Source organism: Yarrowia lipolytica, chromosome 1E, assembly GCF_001761485.1.
Source record: "Yarrowia lipolytica chromosome 1E, complete sequence".
NCBI lineage: Eukaryota > Fungi > Ascomycota > Dipodascomycetes > Dipodascales > Yarrowia > Yarrowia lipolytica.
This window is the reverse complement of record NC_090774.1, coordinates 366296-384902: the sequence shown is the minus strand read 5'-3', so window position 1 is coordinate 384902 and position 18607 is coordinate 366296. Positions and strand designations below refer to the sequence as shown.

Here is an 18607-nt window from a genome sequence, read left to right as displayed (position 1 = left end):
TGTATCGTACTGTTTAGTAAACATATATATAGACAACTTGACACACCCAAATCAATAGGCAATGAGGCTAGTTTCCATTTATACATCTCCGTGACCTTTGATTGTCATGTTGGACTGATAAGATGTGCACATTGACGCGCCATAAATGGATACTGGGTCCGAGATTTATGCATCCCCCACATGTATAGTCAACCTTAAGGGCAGGTCACATCTCCCATCACCATCAAATCTGACCACCAAAACAATTGGATCTGAGCGATGATCCTCATCAAAAATAAAGTGGCGCTGAAGCTGCTACAGCTAGCCAATGACCGCAAATACTCCATGACAGTATGTGGTGTGCTTCTTGCTCTGGAAGCAGTCTTTCTCGTGGCCATCATCCACAAGGTCCCATACACCGAGATCGATTGGAAGGCCTACATGGAGCAGGCTGCTCTGATCCTGGGGGGTGAGTACGACTACAGTAAAATTGTTGGTGGAACTGGTCCCATGGTCTACCCCGGAGGCCACGCTCGAATCTTCACTGCTCTTTACGACGTGACCTCTGGTGGTGAGAATATTCGCCTGGCCCAGTACATCTACGCTGCTGTATACCTGGGCACCCAGTTCTTTGCATTCACCGTCTATCTGCTCGCCGACGCTCCACCTTACCTGTTCCCTCTTCTCTGTCTGTCTAAACGACTGCATTCTATCTATGTTCTTCGACTTTTCAACGACGTCTTTGGTACCTTCGCCATGACCTTTTGTGTCTTCACCCTGCAGAACCAGATGTGGCTGCTTTCCGGTCTTTGGATGTCCCTGGCAATTGGAATCAAGATGAATTTCATGCTCTATCTTCCTGCCTTCCTGCTTATTACTCTCCAAGGTATGAGCAGAAACGGCCTTCTTGTTGTCTTCGCCCTTTCCATCGTCGGAATTCAGGTCTTCCTGGCACTGCCTTTCTGCAATCCCTCCCCTGATCACATCTGGTCCTACCTGGCTGGTGCTTTTGACCTTTCTCGAGCATTCATGTGGAAATGGACTGTCAACTGGCGGTTTGTTGGACAGAAGGTCTTCGAGAACCGAAAGTTCCATGGCATCCTGTTGTGGACGCACCTCACAGCACTCATCGGTTTCGCCTGCACGATCTGGAATGCTCCTTCCGGCTACCAGAACCCGTTTGAGATGTTCTTCACAAACCCCCCTCCTGCCCCACGAGGTCTCACCGCTGCCCAGCGAGCAGAGTGGGACCGAATCAGACAGGAAGCCTCTGGCAACGAGGTCCAGTTTGATGTCCAGCAGAAGCGATCCAAGCGTGAACAGAAGCGAATGCAGGAGCAGGAGGAGGAGATCAAAAAGCAGCAACTGGCTCAGCAGGAAGGACGAGAGAAGCCTCCCCTGTTCTACTCTCGAACCCAGTTCTCCACTCTGGTTACCCAAGAGTACGTCTTCGTCACCATGGCTACCTGTAACCTAATCGGTGTGCTCTTCGCTCGATCTCTCCACTATCAGTTTTACTCATGGTTCTACTGGACTATGCCTTTCCTCCTGTACCGAGCTACATACGCCATTTCGCCTTTGTCTCCTATGCAGTCTACCCTGCGATATGAGGGCCGTCTCAGCAAGACAGAGATCAGAATATTCTTCACCGACATCATCGGCTTTGTCTTCATTTTTGGCACCTGGGCGCTTCAGGAGTATGCCTGGAACGTGTATCCCAGCACTTTCTGGTCATCTATAATCGCAGTTAGTTGCATCGCCATCACTATCATCGGTGTCTATGTTTCTGAGTGCCGATACCCCTCAGCCAACAACACTGAAGCCCCCACTTCCAATGAGCTGCAGAAATACTTGGCCAAGGTTGAGAAGGAGAACGAGGCCAGGGCCAAGAACTAGGCTCTCAAGGACGGACCAGATGAGACTGTTATCGATGCTGATGCCCCAAAAGCTTCGTCAGCTGCGAAAAAACCCAAGACGAAGAACAAAAAAAAGAAGGCTTAAATTGTCCACTGTTCCGTGACACTATTAACTTTTTTGTACTCTACAAAATAATCCAAGTAACCACTGTTTTTACACATTCTCTCATCGTAACATCGCTCATAAATATATTAGTCTATCAATTACTGTTTACTCGTCTGTTGGAGGGAGGCTGTTCACTTTCTTTCTCGGGTTCGGTGCCCTCATCAATTGCGACAATTCGTGCGCCGCCATTTTCGGGGTAATCCACATGGGGCACAGAGGTCACCGTACGTGACCGCTGCTCAATGGTAGGTCGAGGCTTCGACTGACTTGGGGGAAGTGGGCTCTTTGACACGACGCCATCTGTGGTTTTAATAATGGCGTCCTCTAATGATGGCGACAAGACGGGAGATGTGGGTTGAGGTGCCACATAGGGTAGCATGGATGCAGAGGCAGCAGAAGAAGAGGCAGCCACGGCGCTCTTGTGTTGCCCACTTCGACTGAGAATCTGATTCACAGAAGAGGTCGAGGTAGGGCCGAGCGCCAAGCTTCTAAGCTGGTTAACTGAGTGCACACACTTGTTGATGGTCTGCACCAGAAGAGCAGGCTTAAGAGGTTTACTCAGGTACTCATCCATCTGAGCTTGCATGCATCGTTCCCGATCCCCAAGCATTGCATGTGCAGTGAGAGCCACAATGGGAGTTCTGGTTCGAATAGTGATATTCTGCTTCTCCCATTCCCGAATCTTGGCTGTGGCCTCGAATCCACCCATTACAGGCATCTGAACATCCATCAAAACAACGTCGTATCGCTTCTTCTTGATGGCCTCAAATGCCTCATAGCCGTTTTCGACAACCTCAACTCGGTGCTGGTGCTTCTCCAGAATTCGCACAGCCAGCTTCTGGTTGACAACGTTATCCTCAGCAAGCAGAATCTGGAACTTCATCTGACCGTCAGAGTTGAGAGGTGCGGCACGAGACTCCAAAGCAGGCAACAGCACGTTACCAATATCGTTGGTAGAACAGGGAGTGTTACCGTAAGAGGTGATACCGAGATCAAGACAGATCTTGAGGTTCACTTGAGGGATACAGGGATGAAGTAGTATCAAAGGAATGTACTTGAGATGGTTGAGAGTTCGCAGCTTGGTAGCTACCTCCAGAGAGTCCACAATGATTGTATCGAACTTGGGACCAGATCGGTCTTCTGGCAGAGGAGCCTCTTCCAGAGAGTCGACCACCCAAGCATTGAGGTTGAGTCGTTGCATGTTGTCGACGAGCTGGTCGACGACTTCTTGCTCGTGCTCAGTGTTGATGAACAAAACGTAGTGGTTTCGGAAAGGTGCAATGTTGTCCAGAAGCTGAGAAAGTCCACTGTCCGCAGGCTGCACAGCAAGGGTAAAGAAGAACTGAGAACCCTTGCCGTACTCGGACTTGACCCATATGTCTCCACCCATCAGATTGATGAGTCGCTTGGAAATAGAGAGTCCAAGACCGGTACCTCCGAACTTTCTGGTGGTAGAACCATCAGCCTGGCAGAAAGTGTCGAAAATAACGTCCAGCTTGTCAGACTGGATACCGATACCAGTATCAGACACGCAGAACTCAATCATCATCTCATCGGGGGAACCAGGGCGTTGATCATCAGCCTTTCGCACAGACAAAGCGACTTCTCCGGACTCGGTGAACTTGATGGCGTTACCAACAAGATTGAGAATAACCTGACGTAAACGGAAAGAGTCACCAACCAGGTTATCAGGGAAGGTGTTGTCCACCTTGTAGACAAGATCCAGAGGCTTCTCATTTGCCTTGACGGATAAGGTCTTGAGGGCACCAAAGACAGTGCCTCGCAGAGAGAAGGCAATCTTTTCGATAGTCATCCGGTTAGCTTCAATCTTGGAAATATCCAGGATGTCATCAATGATTGTGAGCAGCGAGTTAGCCAGATTGTGGACGATACTCAGCATCTCTCGCTGGTACTGAGTGAGCTCAGTGTCGAGTGTCAATTGCGTCATACCAATAATACCATTCATGGGGGTTCGAATTTCATGAGACATGTTGGCCAGGAACTCGGATTTGGCTCTGTTGGCCAACTCGGCAGCTTCCCTAGCCGCAGTGTTTCGCTGAATGGACTCTCGCAGGTTCAGAACCATCTGGTTAATCTTGGTCTTCAGGGCATCCATCTCTCCAGAGGCTTCGACGGTGATGAATCGGGTGAAGTCACCGTCTGTAGCAGCGGCAGTAATCTGCACCAGGGCTCGAACCTGGGTAGTCAGGTTGGCCGCCATGGTGTTGACGTTAGTGGTAATCTCCTTCCAAAGACCGTCGACATCGGAGACCTGAGCCTGCACACCAAGCTTACCGTCGATACCGACATCCTTGGCCACTCGAGTCACCTCAGAGGCGAACACCTGCAGACGATCCACCATTTTGTTGATAGTGGACTTCAGGGCAAGCATTTCTCCCTGAGCATGCACATCAATCTTCTGTGACAGGTCACCCTGGGCGACTGCTGTGGTAACGTGGGCAATGCTTCGGACCTGGGTGGTCAAGTTAGATGCCATCACGTTGACATTTTCAGTGATCTCCTTCCATGCACCCTCCACATCCTCGACCTTGGCCTGCCCACCCAGAATACCCTCAGTACCGACTGATCGAGCCAGTGTAGTAACTTCCAGCGCGAAGTTCTGCAATCGGTCCACCATTTTGTTGATGGTAGACTTCAAATCAAGAATTTCTCCCTTACAGTCAGCAGACACCTTTTGAGACAAATCTCCTCTTGCGACAGCAGTAGTGACGTTGGCGATATTTCGCACTTGGTCAGTCAGGTTAGAAGCCATGGCGTTGACATTGTCAGTGAGCTCTCTCCAAATACCTTCGACACCTTCGATCTGGGCCTGGCCACCCAGTCTTCCTTCCACACCTGTTTCTCTGGCCACTCGCGTGACCTCGAAGGCGAACGTACGTAGTTGTTCCACCATGGTATTGATAGTCTTTTGCAGTTCCAGAATCTCTCCTTGTGCGTGGACATTAATCTTCCGCGATAAATCACCCTGGGCAACAGCTCGAGTAACATCAGCGATTTCTCGCACCTGGTTTGTAAGATTTGAGGCCATGACGTTGACGTTATCAGTAAGCTCTCGCCACACACCAACTGTTCCTTCTCCTTCTGCCTGTCCTCCTAGCGTTCCTCCTGCTACCTCTGTGGCCACACGGGTAACTTCGGAAGCGAATCGTTGCAGTTGGCTCATCATTTTGTTGATTGTTTCCTTGAATTTGACAATTTCGGGGTCCATCTCCTGGTCGTGAATAGTAACCTTCTTGGACAGGTCACCTTGCGCGACGGCAAAGACAACCTCTCCAATCTCCATCAGCGCCTTCTGAAAGGCGCGGTTTGCTGTTTGAGACTTTCGCAGCTCTCGGTCCAGAAGGTCTGTGTCCACCACTCGCTTTTCGCCCGGTGCGATTGTTTCTGTGAAAGAATTGAGAATATTTCTGGTCTGGCTGAGGTCCCGCTCCAACGCCACGACTGCACCGCTGTGCAGAGCGATTTCTCGCTGCTGTGAATAGACCTTCGCATTGAGGGCCTTGAGCAACTGGTACATGTGGTGGTCGGGGTGCGACGATTCAAATTTACCTGCAGACTTGGCCTCCGATATAAGCGAGTCCACAGACGCCTGTGTGTATGTTGGGACAGTGTAGTAGTTTTCTGGGGGAGAAAATGGGGCTGAGGGGGCTTCGTTCTGCTCCAGAGCGCCTCGCTCGTCCACCAGCTGCTGGACGGAGGCCTGGAGTCGGTCCAGCTGGATGGCGAGAAGCTTCTTGGCTGGGGTTTTCTCGCCCGGAAGATTGTCGGTCACATCCTTGTCAATTTTGGAATTTGTGCCAATGATTTGAGAGATCTTGTGCACCACCTCGCAAATAGCGAAGTAGGCGTCGTCGTCCGAGCCGGCGTTGCAGTGTGCGCAGTTCTGTGTTAGTGGGGGGTCTCGTAGGGTGTCGTTGGCAGGTGACCGTGTCCACGATGTCTAAGCCGGGGTGGCGCGGGGTAATCAAACTCACCATAGTACCTGAGCAGTGCAATTTCGTCTCGTAATGTCGGTGGCGATATCTGCCGTGAGGAGTGCTGAGATTTTTGAATTCGGAATTTTGCAGCGTGCAGCTTCGCTTCTGCTCCTGGCTCGCTTTCACAGGACACAAAGATTTATAAGGTTCGGTCTCTTCGTCGTTGTAGGGGAGTGGATGGACAAGCAGTAATAGGGTCTGAGGTGGAGCTCCAAAGAGAGGGAGAGCCAGGAGGCCTAGATATAAATAAACGAGGGGTTCCTGCGTCGCACTATGTATTAGGGAGCCGTCGTCACTGTCACCCCAATACGATTCCATTGCGCCACAGGAAAAACGGACTAAAAGCCAGAAATAGCATCCCTGTATGTTGTTTATCCCCCCCACCAATCCAGGGTTCCGTTTATATCCCTTCACCCAAAACGCCGTATGACGTTTGATATTACCCGGCAGGGAATGTTGGAGTTAGCGCAATTTCCGCCACGTCACTACGGTCTTGCGAGACGGGAGCTTGTGGTATAAATGGCCCTTGACAGCCCTTCAAATTCGGTGTCGGTCTTCTCCTCTATATAATCGTTTGTTTGTCGGAGTTGGTTTTATGTCCGACGCATCTGAGTCAAAGAAGAGAGTGCAGCGCGCACATTACGTAAAAGTGTGTTGTAGTGCAGGGACAATAGAGATTACATCCACGCAACCCAATAGAAATTGCAAACGGATCAGGTAGATACCATATCTTACACAGCCAAACTAACAGAGTCCAGAGCTCGCACTTGACGGCTACTCCATACACTCTTGGTTGTAGCGGGCTAGAGTAGCGGGTGCATATCTTGTACCCAAGGACGTATGCCACCGTCATAAAAAACCATAACCTGAAAAGGGAATCGTCGAACCTTCAATGTCTTCCAGCGGCTCCCCTCTATCAGGCACCTGCAGGAACAGGGGCGATCCACCCTTACTAGCCTGCGACTTGCTGAGGAAGCAACCAATATGCCAACCCTTGTTTGATAAATACGTGTTACGCGCGCTGGTATTGTCCAGTCCCATGCTGCTCTTCTTTCCCTGGGATATTTAATGACGCTTCAGGAATCTACAGCAATATTAGCTGTATGACGTCATGCGGATGAAACAGGAACCAATATTGCACCCATCATACATTCACTCCTGTGGACCACTTTTCGGTATGCCCAACAGTGTGTCAGAAATATTATTAATATGGAAACTACACCCTTATTGAGTTGACTGACCGTTTGAGATACTGCATTCGTTTAATTGAGCCAAATGAGGGTACAGAAAATATACTGATACAGTACTGTTTATCCTGAATCGACGGTTAATGCAGTACGCTTGACGTGCAGTAGATAAAACGGTTATTGGGGACTCCGAAGCAACGGCTAGCTATGAGCAGGGATGAAACAGCCTCGATATGGGGTGAACGAGGTACAGTAGTTTGGAAAAGCAAATCGGTTAAAAATAAACACGGTATCTGTAGCCTGATTCGGTGCCTTAGAAAGCTGGTACCCTCATAATATTAGCAAAAGGCGCTGTGGGGTGTCATAGAGTCAGAGGTTCCGATGGGAGTTTTATTTGTAAATATTTCAGGTATTTAATTGATTTAAAGTCTAAGTATTACTTGATTCCCTGTTGGGTGAAAATGTGTTAGTGGGTGTCTCCGGTTCTTGAGAAACGCACCTAAGAAAGGATATGGATCACTTACCATATAAAGAACATATACAGCCTAACTTCTTCTGAGAATAATCAGTGTATACAAGACGAAACAGAATCACATTACCTGTTCCATTTGACCACAATAAGTGACTGACAGCCCGCAGCAGACGCAACCTAAATGGCCAGTCGAAGCAATTTAGCTCGGTTAGGTGGGGAACTACTGTCCCTTAACCCCCGTGTGGTTGGCGAGATAGACCACGGTCGTGTTAGACAAACACTGGACTTCGGGTCTCTCAACCGGGACTTGAAACAAAATATACACCTCCTTCACATATTATACACGTAGTATGTCATTTTCAGGGGTCTCGACACGCTGAGTGTGTGTCCACGTCATCTTTAAGGCCTAAATTACATGCACGGAACACTGTACAAAACACACGGTTCCCACTTTAGTGCGAGAGACTGGCATTTAGCGAGCGGGATGAGCCCTGTAGTAACAGCACGAAACCGGTCTATTTCCGATAGAAGATAACCGACTGCACCCATCTAAGGAGGTTATCTCAGAATAGACCAATGAGTATACAAGTAAAACCCGGGCAAACGCCGCCATGTGCACATCGCACATGTGCATGCAAAGCACTGTATTTACTCTGTTTAAAATTGTGCGGTTGCTGAGGAATCACGTTTCTGACTGAAGCACAGAGAGCTGCTGGATGGGAAAGCCGCACTCGTGAAGGCGTCGAAAATGTTGGCAACAAAACTAATCATGAGTTATTATTTTCCAAATAATCTGGGATTGTTACTCACTTGCCTTACACTAGACCAATACACGGTCTGCTCACGTAGACCACGTCTTCGCTTCATTAACGCATTAGAGTTCCAGTGTTATGGTGTTACTAAAATTAGATTGAGAAGCAGAAGCAAATGCCATAATACTTAGTGTCAGCGCTTTCTCACCCAGTTTGAGTACAACCAACACAAAAAACATGTCATACGAACAGCTAAAGAAGACCTATGATGACGCTGGCCAAGGCCAGGTGTTCCAGTTCTGGGACAAGCTCTCCGACGAGGAGAAGTCTTCTCTGCTGGCCCAGCTGGCTGAGATCGACCCTACCGAGGTAACCTGGCACGCTGAGAACACCATCCCCAAGGCTGCCAAGGGCATGGAGAACCCCACTTCGCCAATTGAGGGTATCCCTGAGGAGTACTCGGGCTCTACCCTGCCTGACGCCCCCACAAGCAAGTACACTGGAGAGTGGTATGACGCCGGTCTCAAGCTCATCGGTGACAATAAGGTCGCTGTGGTGCTCATGGCTGGAGGCCAAGGAACCCGACTCGGATCTTCTGCCCCAAAGGGATGCTACGACATTGGTCTCCCCTCTCACAAGTCTCTTTTCCAACTCCAGGCTGAGCGAATCGCCAAGATCCAGGAGCTTAGCGGAGGTGTCGTGCCGTGGTACATCATGACCTCTGGCCCCACTCGAGGTCCTACCGAGGCCTTCTTCAAGGGGCACAAATACTTTGGTCTTGACGAGAAGAATGTTGTCTTCTTCGAGCAGGGTGTCTTCCCTTGTCTTACTGACGAGGGTAAGATCATTCTCGACGCCCCTGGCAAGGTTGCTGTCGCCCCCGATGGAAACGGCGGTCTCTATCTTGCCCTCTACAAGAGCGGTGTCCTCGACGATATGAAGAAGCGAGGAATCGAGCATATCCACACTTACTGTGTTGACAACTGTCTGGCCCGAGTTGCCGATCCCGTTTTCATGGGTTTCTCTGCATCTCGAGGCGTCGACATTGCCACCAAGGTTGTGCGAAAGCGAGACGCTACCGAATCCGTCGGTCTCATTGTCTCTCGAGACGACAAGCCCCAGGTCATCGAGTATTCTGAGATCTCCGATGCTCTGGCCAAGGCCGAGGACCCCTCCGCCCCCGGTCTCCTCAAGTTGAGAGCAGCCAACATTGTTAACCACTACTACTCCATCAACTTCTTCAACAAGATTCCCGAGTGGTTCTCCAAGGACAACTTTGAGTTCCGACAGCAGATCCTCCCCTTTCACGTTGCTCACAAGAAGATCCCCTACGTGGACGCCGAGGGCAAGACGGTCAAGCCATCCACTCCCAACGGTATCAAGCTGGAGCAGTTCGTCTTTGATGTTTTCGTGACTGTCCCCCTGACCAAGTTCGCCGTTCTTGAGGTTGCTCGAGCTGACGAATTCTCTCCTCTTAAGAACGCTCCTGGAACCGGCCAGGATGACCCTGAGACATCCAGAGCTCATCTTCTTGAGCAGGGTGCTCGGTGGGTCAAGGCTGCCGGTGCCATTGTTGAGGGCAAGCAGCTTGTCGAGGTTTCACCTCTCACTTCTTACGGTGGAGAGGGTCTTGAGAAGTGTAAGGGTGAGACTATCAAGTCTGAGTCAGAGATCTAAGGTGGTAGAAGGTGAAGTTGCTAAAAGTGCTATTGCTTTGATACAGCGGGTATATACATATATAAGTTATTTACGGGCATCTGAAGATGCCAATTTAGAGTGAACATGTGGTTGTGTAGTTCCGTGTTGTTCATACCTGGGCAATCTACGGTACATCTCATCTACGAAGCCTACAGCTCAAAGTCTTAGAAAGTGTATGCAAATAAATTAAATTAAAATCAACGGTTTTCGAGGACCGTTTTGAGCTCCAGCATGACACTGCCTCGCCTATTAGCGGCAGCACGATTGTCAACTTCTCGTTCTCGCTCCTCTTTCATACGGGCGATGCGCTTCTCTCGCTGCTCATGAACAGTTCCAGAAGTATCGATGCCCAGTCCCTTTCCCTTGTCCTTGTTAGCTATACCTTCAAGGATGGTGGTCAGCGACATGTCACGTTGATGGAAGGATCGTCTTTTACCAAACTGAGAGTATTGAATGGGAATACCATTTTCGTCCTCAAGCATGGTAGGAGACATGGGTGGAGAAGAGACGGGCGTCGAGTCGCCACAAAGTGCCCGATATGTGTTGGACAGAGCTGACTGCTTGGCGGCGGGTCCATGGACATCATCTTCAAATTCGGCAAGAGTGGTAGCCTGAGATACCGTGGAGTAGTCATTGTTATGCACAGGAGAGCCTAAAGAGGCTAGCTGCTGCAACAACGGAGACGCTAGTGTATCCACGGTGGCATCAGAAAGATGGCGCTGCTTTTCAATGAAGGACAGCGTCTTTTCTGCGCGGGAGGTAGAAGGGTTTTTGAGCTTGGCCTCTAGAGAAGACATCCCACCCTGCCAGATGCTGGCCAGTGACTGGATGTCATCTCCAAGAGTACGGTAGTTAGTAAGGAGTTCGTCGGCTGAAGCGCTCTCAATGTGAGACATGGAGCCTTCACGGGCAATTTGCATACGTCCCTCAATCTGTCTGAGAGTCGAGGAAAGACGAGAAAGCTGCTTAAGATGCTGTTGGACTTCCTTAGAGGGCTCTGATGCAGCCGACGAAGGCTCTGAAAGAAGGTTGAAAGAAGAAAGGCGTCTGCCCTTTCGTGAATCAATGACTTTGCCAAACAGGGAATCTGATCTTGAATGACTGAGTAGCTTGGCGTCATGGTCAAGTCCGTAAATGGTATCGACAAGGGACTCGTCCAGTTGCCGCAGTAGCTTCTCAGACCGGGACAGTTCCCCAGACACCAACTTCCACTGCGTGTATTCGCTTCCATCAGTGCCACTTGCAGTCATAGACAGTAGACAGCATAGCATGACACGTCGAAGCAGATGGAACTTGTAGTGGTAGAACTTGAGGTTCTTGTGGGAGTGATTGGCACCCTTGGAGCCGTAGAAGTCGGCCTCGGGAACGTCAACCATGTTTCGAAGTGCCTCGACTGGCGACGATGCCGTGAAATCATGCTCGGGAATGGGTCCATCATCTTCAACGAAGAGACTGAGGTCCATAACATCGACCTCATAGATGTCGAGATACTTTTCCAGGTCAAGCTTGTGACAGTGGTTCAGCATCTTACGGATGGACCGGGTCAAAGAGGAAATGCTAAGGTAGAGAGAGGCTGAGAGAGCCGCGCGCAGCTGCTTACACAGTCTAACGTCAAGGTCTGTGCCTTCCACAGTCTTTTGAGGAAACGAGAAACCCTTGGAGAGGAACTCCACCTCGTGAATAACACCCAAACTCTTGTGTACAGCAGCATCAAATCCCTGTGAACTGAGAACAAACTGCCGAGCAGACTGAACAGCCTTAATTCGAATAATGCGCAGTAATCTTCGACGCGAATGCGCGTACATGAAGATCACTAAACACAAGGTGGCGACAAAGGAGGCCATGGCACGTGCTTTCCCCTCGAAGATAGCCTTTTTACGAACTGCCCAAGAAAAAAGTCCCACCACTACCACCACGCAACCGCCGCTGGTCGCCCATGTAGTTTCCGGCAGAAGGTCCTTGTCGTCGGGAAAGTTGGGTGTTTTGCTGGACACTGGTGGCTGTTCTGACAGGAGCTGGGACGTAACCACAATGTATCTGAATTTTTCAAGGAACCTGTTGTTCTCCACCAACGGAAGGGATTGTCGTAGCGCACCGGCTAGCAACAGTTGAAAGCGTTCTCGCTTCATGAGATTCTCGTTTGCCGAATGTAGCGGTTGAATAGCTGAGGTTGAGGCGAATCTTCTGTGCTTGCGTTGCGTGTTTTGCGGGTGTGATTGCGGGTGTTGTGACGGTTGTTGCTCTGGCGACGAGACATTTTCTGTATTGGTATCTGTGTCGTACTCGTCTTCTTCATCAATCCTTCGCAAGTTTTCCTCCACGTTGGGGTCCTTCTCGTAGGACCTTCTTCCCTCATAGCTCTGGAGAAGGTCCTCATCGCTACTGTCAAAGTCGTACTCGTCGTCCAGGCCCCAGTCGGCCATCCCCGGGTTGTCTGCTTGTTGTAGATAGTCCGCCATGGGCGTGTTTTCGAATATGACGTTCATGGCGGCTAGAGCATATGGAGGCGATACCACCGTTAGGTACAAGTATTGTGGAAAGGGTATATAGTAAAAAGAAGGAGCCTAATGTTTGGACCTTGTGTGCAGCGGAGATCCAAACAGAACCTAAACATAAGGTTGCAGGTTTACCAGGGTTGAGACTTTCTAATTCTGGAGCGGGAGAGGAACAAGCATGCAGACTCTTGGGAAGATAATAAGCAAGGAGAAATAATATGGTGGAACGACTTTTGAGGGGTGGGGTGGATGACTCCATGTGACATTGGCCCACCCCTAGACCGTTCATCAGGTCACAGACGTGGGCATGCTCGGGCTGACCTGTTATGTTATATGCGCCTAATCATATTAAACAATGGGTAAATACCTCTGAGACGTTGAAACCCAGTTAAGGGCTACATGCACGCCACCAATGGCACGAAAACAGAGCGACCAGGGTGTATAAAACCAAGGTGAGACAGAATGTGATTTTCACAACGCCTTGAAATAATATACACTGTCTTCATGCGGTGGAAAACGGCTTGTAGACCTATATTGGGACAGATTCGTTCCAAATTATTTAGGAGACCTTCTTTTCGGAGCACAAATCTACCCCAAAGGGCGCAAATATGGCATGTTAATCCCCCGCTGTTTGTCCAAAACGACATGCAGGGGACGAGTTTGCCGACAGGCACGAACAAGTGAAGCTAGAACGGGAACTTCAGACATCCCAAAATGGCTTCGTAATAGAAGAATAAATCCGTGACCCCGCCTTCACATGTAATTATGACAGGCCTCCTGACCTCCTGATGACGTCTGCATGGTTCGTACCAGTACGTGTCAGTGGCCATAATACTGTAATATTTTGTCCTCGGCACAATGGTTTGGAATGAGTATGTATGCGGATGACTTCATGACTTCATGCTTGGTAGAGGTGACCCACTGCGAACGATACAGTCCGTGTCTGTGGCATTTAGACCCGTGGTGTTACAAGTAACAACAAGTACGAGTACCATACAATACCGTACAACTCGTACTACAAGTACAAGTACCGGTCTGTGCACTTTTATTGTACAGTACTTGCACTGTACGATACTTTTACCAGTACATATGCACGGTACAATCTACTTGTAGGGATCTACAAATACTTCTTTTTTCACCCTTATTTGTCCCGCATCATCGACATGCTGATAAGGCCGTCTGGTCATCACTCTGATGTCATCAGTCTGCCATCCCAAAGTAAAATGCAGTCACTGAACTTGGTGGGAGTACATAATCAAGGGGTGCTCACAGACGCAAAGATTATTAATCAAGGGGCCAGGCGGTGACGCAAGTCTTCTTACCCTTTCAAGGGCCTGGGCAGACTCGGAGAAGAGCTACGCTTGTCGAGCGACTTCTCCTCTTGTTTCACGGGGCCACTGTAGATGCAACACCCATTCACGCGTGTTTCACAAATATTATCACATGTCGCCTCGCTGAAAGGCACAGCGTTTAACATCCGATAAGGCTCTACAGTAACACACCAACCTTGAGCAACAGCCTATTCGGTCCATCGACCCCTGTACCTTACATCCATATCTAAGGCAGTTTGTGGAGACAAACTCCGAGAGAAAGGAGACGGTGATACGTCAGTCACCTTTCGTTGGAATGTACATAACTTGTACTTTGTATTAGACTTTCGGTCTTCATGCCGTTACTTGTACATGCGTACTTCCAACCAGAAAATATTATGTCGTTCCAGTAGCACACAACACTGTCACCGAGTGACGAGGAAGTATGGGCAGTTGACAATTCGGCTGCATTGCCAACCACGACGGATTGTGTTCTCTACAGTTTACTAAACTATTTACAATGTAATTACCCCAAATGACGTTCACTTCTCCGACTATTAGAGTCTACATTCCTCTTCCTAAATGGTTAGTGTTCGGACTACTGTGTCCAGTTTGGGTGTGTTATTACGAGTAAAGTACTTACCAAGGTGCACAGGATGAGTACGAAGACAGTCCGAGTAGTGGTTTCAGTGTGAACTCTGTAACGCCGATATGGCCCTGGTCTCAGGCTAATACGAAAACCAAGCCACACAACGGCCTTTAAACGTCCGGACGTGGGGTGATGTTCGTATGGTATCATACGGACAACGAATAAGCGATAGTAGGGTCATGCAATATAGGCAAACACTGTGTAAACATGCAGGGGATGCAAGTCCTTACTGTTACTGTAATAACAGACTGTGTCACACCGACTTACTGTATGCTGTATCACACTTCCAACCCGAAGTCAACGACATCCGAATAATTATCTCAACATAAACAAAAACCGATTCAACCCAAAAAGGAAGCGACATGGGATGTTACTGTATACGATATGCTCTTTATCTATAGGTGGGGTAGTCCGCCCGCGCATTGAAGACATGTGTCTAAGACGCGAGATACGGTGCGCGTTGCATATCACCGTTTTTTATCAATCTACCCCGTGTCATACAAATACATCACACATTCCTCTAACATAAAATACATTCTTTTTACATGTTGTACACACTGTTAGTCACCTGGATCTCATCACTTGACTATATACATCTGTATAAATAAATAGGTAGTGTATAATACAGTGGCACTTGGTGAGTGTTGGCGGCTAGATCGATGTCCGTCAATGACGAGGGGGAGTTAGGAAAGACTAAACAAAAAAAATATCGAGAGTCACGAATCGTTCCTTTTCCAGGCAACCAAACCTCACAGGCTCGCGCCCCAGCCACTGGCTTACTCATTCATGGCTTCAACGCCCTCGCCCCAGCCAAAAGCAGACCCAGAGTCAAACTTGAGAGCTCCGGCGGCGTTGTCGTCCGTGTTGAGGAATGAGTTGAAGTCAAAGTCCATGTCGCCGACATCGCCCTCGTTTCCGGTGCTGAAGTCATTGAGGAACGAGGACGAGTCATTATCAAGACCCATTCCGCCATTGACGTCAAGCTCCAGTCCAGAGGACGAGCCACCCATGCCACCCATATGCATCTGGGACTGGGCTTGGGCGGCTGCTTGGGCTTGGGCCTGTGCATGAGCCGCCGCCTGAGCTTGCTTGTTATTTGCGGCAAAGTTGGTAGCCTTCGACAAAAGGGACTGGTTTGATGCGGCAGACGGCGTGGCCGGCGTGGTGGGAGTGGGGCTCTCGGACACTGCCTTGGGGGTGACGGGCTGGTTGCCCTTCTTTGCTCGCTTCTTGGGTTCGGCCTTCTTGCCCTTGAGCTGCTTGTTAGCCTGTGTTGGGGTCGTGCCTCCAGGAGCACTTCCACTGCTGCCACCGCTACCAGGATTAGATGCTTGGCCCGGTGAGGAAGGTTGTGTTCGCTGTCCACCTTGGACGCCCGGCGGGGGCATCTGCGACACCCGTGATGGTGGTCGCTGAGGACCACCCTGTGTCTGTGGAAGCTGCCCAGGAGCAGACCCAGGTTGAGGACCGCCGTTCTGACTTTGTGGCAGCTGCTGGGGATCATCGAATCGATGCTGTCCACCCTGGGGGCCACCCTGTTGTCCCTGTTGCTGGCCCTGCTGTGGTTGTTGGCCTGGACCTCCTTGCTGCTGACCGGGGCCTCCTTGCTGCTGGCCTTGTTGCTGGGGAGGACCGCCCTGCTGCTGTGGCTGTTGCATTCGCATCATCTGGCCGCTGGGACCAACCACAACATTGAAGTCGCCCTGGCCATTGAAATTACTTTGAAGGGGAGAGGCACGGTTGGCGTCAATCAGAGGTGATGGCTGGTTGGGCAGCTTGGGTGTGACTCGTCGGCCGTCGCCAATGTTGCCAACGACAGGACTGGAGCCGGGTCGCTTGAATTGGCCACTCATGCGAGCTCCAGGGTTGGCGCCCGCTGCTGCGGCTTGGCCCTCAGCTCGAGGCTGGCCTTCCTGCTGCTCCTGTCGAGCCACCATCAGTCGCTTCTTGTTCTGCTGTTCCAACAACATGAGTTGCATTTGGTAGTCGTGCAGCGCGTTGGAGTTGCCGTTGAGCTGGCCAGACCCTGCTGCGCCACCGCTACCGGCTTGTTGCTGTCGCATCTGCTGGGCGTTGAGAATCAGCCCGTTGCCGCCCATGAATCCAGGTTCCATTCCTTCGTAGCCCATGGGTAGAGGTTGGCCTGGCTGACCAGGTTGTCCGGGCTGTCCGGGCTGTCCGGGCTGTCCAGGTTGACCAGGCTGTCCAGGCTGGCCGTTAGGACCACCCTTGGCGTTCATCATAGCACGCTGTTGTGCCAGCGATAAGGTATTCGAATATTGCTGGAGCTGTGCTTGCTGTTGCTGCTGCAGGTTGGGCATCTGGCCTTGCGACGCCTTAAGCTGCTGCATCACTTGTGAGTTGAACACGGGGTTGTTGGGGTTGGGGGTGCCCATCATGTGCTGGCCCTGCTGCTCGGGATGAGATTGGCCGCCCATATCAGGCGACAGCCGTTGTCTCTTGGCGGGCGAAGTGCCTCCAGGGGACGACGAGTCGTCCGAGGGGTTGGCACCGGCCACGCCTGTACCTTGTTGCTGAAGGTGCTGCGGCAGCTGACCCATCCGCATCTGACCCGGTGGGAACATCATGTTCCCATTCATAAAGGGGCCGCCGGGCTGGTGGGGACCCTGACCAGGCATACCCATGTGTCCCTGGGGCTGGGGGCCCTGTGTGGGGTTCTGGCCCTGTCCCTGTCCTTGGGCTTGTCCTTGAACCTGAGCAGCAGCCTGAGCCTGAGCGTGTTGCTGGGCCTGGTGCTGCTGCTGTAACTGGGCGCGAGCGGCGTGTTCTTGACGAAGCCGCATGGTTCCCTGGACGTACTGTTGAGCTGGCACGCTTCCTCCTCCCTTGGAACCGCGTGCGGAATAAATGTCCCAGAAGAGTGCCCACCACTCGTAGAGAAATCCCTGCGGAGCATCGATGGGGATGAGCGGCTTGGGCAGGTCCTTGTCGTCCTCCTTCTTCACGTTCGGCACCACCTTGGCCTCTGCGCCAAACGTGCGTGCCGAGTCGTGCATGTTGTGCTTCAATAAATAGTCATAGATGTAGGCGTTTAGAAGCTCCTTATCCGACTTTGCGGGCATGGCGGGGTGTGCCCCGAGCGACGAATTTTCGTTCCTGGGTTAGTTTTATTGTCTCAAGTCATTAACATCGCGACGTCGTCGGCGACAGCGCATAGCACGTAATTTAGAGACATGACATGACATGAACCGAGTAATAGTCGACAGCAACGACGATACATGTCATCGGAAATACGTGCCGTCGACGACGTGTTTGTGGCGGCATCATCCATGTCCGACACGGCCAGATCTCTTGTCCGCCAGATGTCTCTTTGCTCTCTGCTTTAGGACACACTCGAAGGCGCGCGTCCCAGGGTCAAGTCACTTGGGTTACTCACATTTTTGCCGGTGTTTTTCAGGCAAACAATCAATTACCCGAAAGGTCTCTTCAGCTGGCCGTTGCTGCGACGCTTCAAACGGAACTATTTTTGTCGGATGGAGTGTCGGGGAGTGCTTTTCAGCTTTTCACGCGGCGGGAAAATAAGAGTGGGAGAGTCGAGGGGAGTTGCGTATGTCGAGTGAGGGTGGTGGGTTTTTCCAGAACTACCGTCACGTGGCAACCACAACGGGATAGATGTCGTTGGGGACTCAGGAAGTGGGGGGCGCGGAGAAGTGGGGGGAGAATGACGCCAGTTAGTGGCTATGGCCGACAGATATTCGCTTGTCGTCGCAAAGTGCGTGTGCCTCAGGATGTGCAGTGATGTGGTTTTCGCCCCTTTTAGTCTTTGCACCCTTTTCCATGCTCTCTTTTGTTGTGTTAGAGTTACCCGGTGGTAATGTGAACCCTAATGAGAGGGGTGTGCAAATGCCCTGCCACAGGACGCAATATCACACCAGTGAGAAGGGCTGCGGTCGCAGAGAGTGCTTACCGGTGAATGGGCGTCTTTTGCGGTTACGATACATATAAAATTTGTCCGCGTTTCCCAGTGTGGCAAACACCAACATCAAGCAAGGTTGATTACATAACCCAGTCTGAAACCCTCACC

General features: G+C 50.7%; 6 protein-coding genes across 6 annotated transcripts; 3 read left to right on the top strand and 3 right to left on the bottom strand.

The window, feature by feature from the left end:
- Positions 1–258: 258 nt before the first annotated feature.
- On the top strand, positions 259–1875 carry YALI1_E03846g (uncharacterized protein; the record flags this gene model as incomplete). Its single annotated transcript, XM_503488.3, has 1 exon — positions 259–1875. The coding sequence occupies one exon, from the start codon at positions 259–261 to the stop codon at positions 1873–1875; it is 1617 nt and encodes a 538-aa protein (XP_503488.3).
- Positions 1876–2095: 220 nt separating this feature from the next.
- Positions 2096–5999, bottom strand: YALI1_E03789g (uncharacterized protein; the record flags this gene model as incomplete). Its single annotated transcript, XM_503487.2, has 2 exons — positions 2096–5905; positions 5997–5999. 2 exons carry the CDS (start codon positions 5997–5999, stop codon positions 2096–2098), a joined length of 3813 nt encoding a protein of 1270 aa, XP_503487.2.
- A 2648-nt stretch (positions 6000–8647) lies between these two features.
- YALI1_E03762g (uncharacterized protein) lies at positions 8648–10087 on the top strand (the record flags this gene model as incomplete). The annotated part of the gene is made up of 1 exon (XM_503486.3): positions 8648–10087. The coding sequence occupies one exon, from the start codon at positions 8648–8650 to the stop codon at positions 10085–10087; it is 1440 nt and encodes a 479-aa protein (XP_503486.3).
- Positions 10088–10305: 218 nt separating this feature from the next.
- On the bottom strand, positions 10306–12594 carry YALI1_E03723g (uncharacterized protein; the record flags this gene model as incomplete). Its single annotated transcript, XM_503485.3, has 1 exon — positions 10306–12594. One exon carries the CDS (start codon positions 12592–12594, stop codon positions 10306–10308), a length of 2289 nt encoding a protein of 762 aa, XP_503485.3.
- Positions 12595–15338: 2744 nt separating this feature from the next.
- On the bottom strand, positions 15339–17645 carry YALI1_E03672g (uncharacterized protein; the record flags this gene model as incomplete). The annotated part of the gene is made up of 1 exon (XM_503484.3): positions 15339–17645. One exon carries the CDS (start codon positions 17643–17645, stop codon positions 15339–15341), a length of 2307 nt encoding a protein of 768 aa, XP_503484.3.
- Positions 17646–17766: 121 nt separating this feature from the next.
- Positions 17767–18322, top strand: YALI1_E03669g (uncharacterized protein; the record flags this gene model as incomplete). Its single annotated transcript, XM_068282896.1, has 2 exons — positions 17767–17876; positions 17923–18322. 2 exons carry the CDS (start codon positions 17767–17769, stop codon positions 18320–18322), a joined length of 510 nt encoding a protein of 169 aa, XP_068138997.1.
- Positions 18323–18607: the final 285 nt, after the last annotated feature.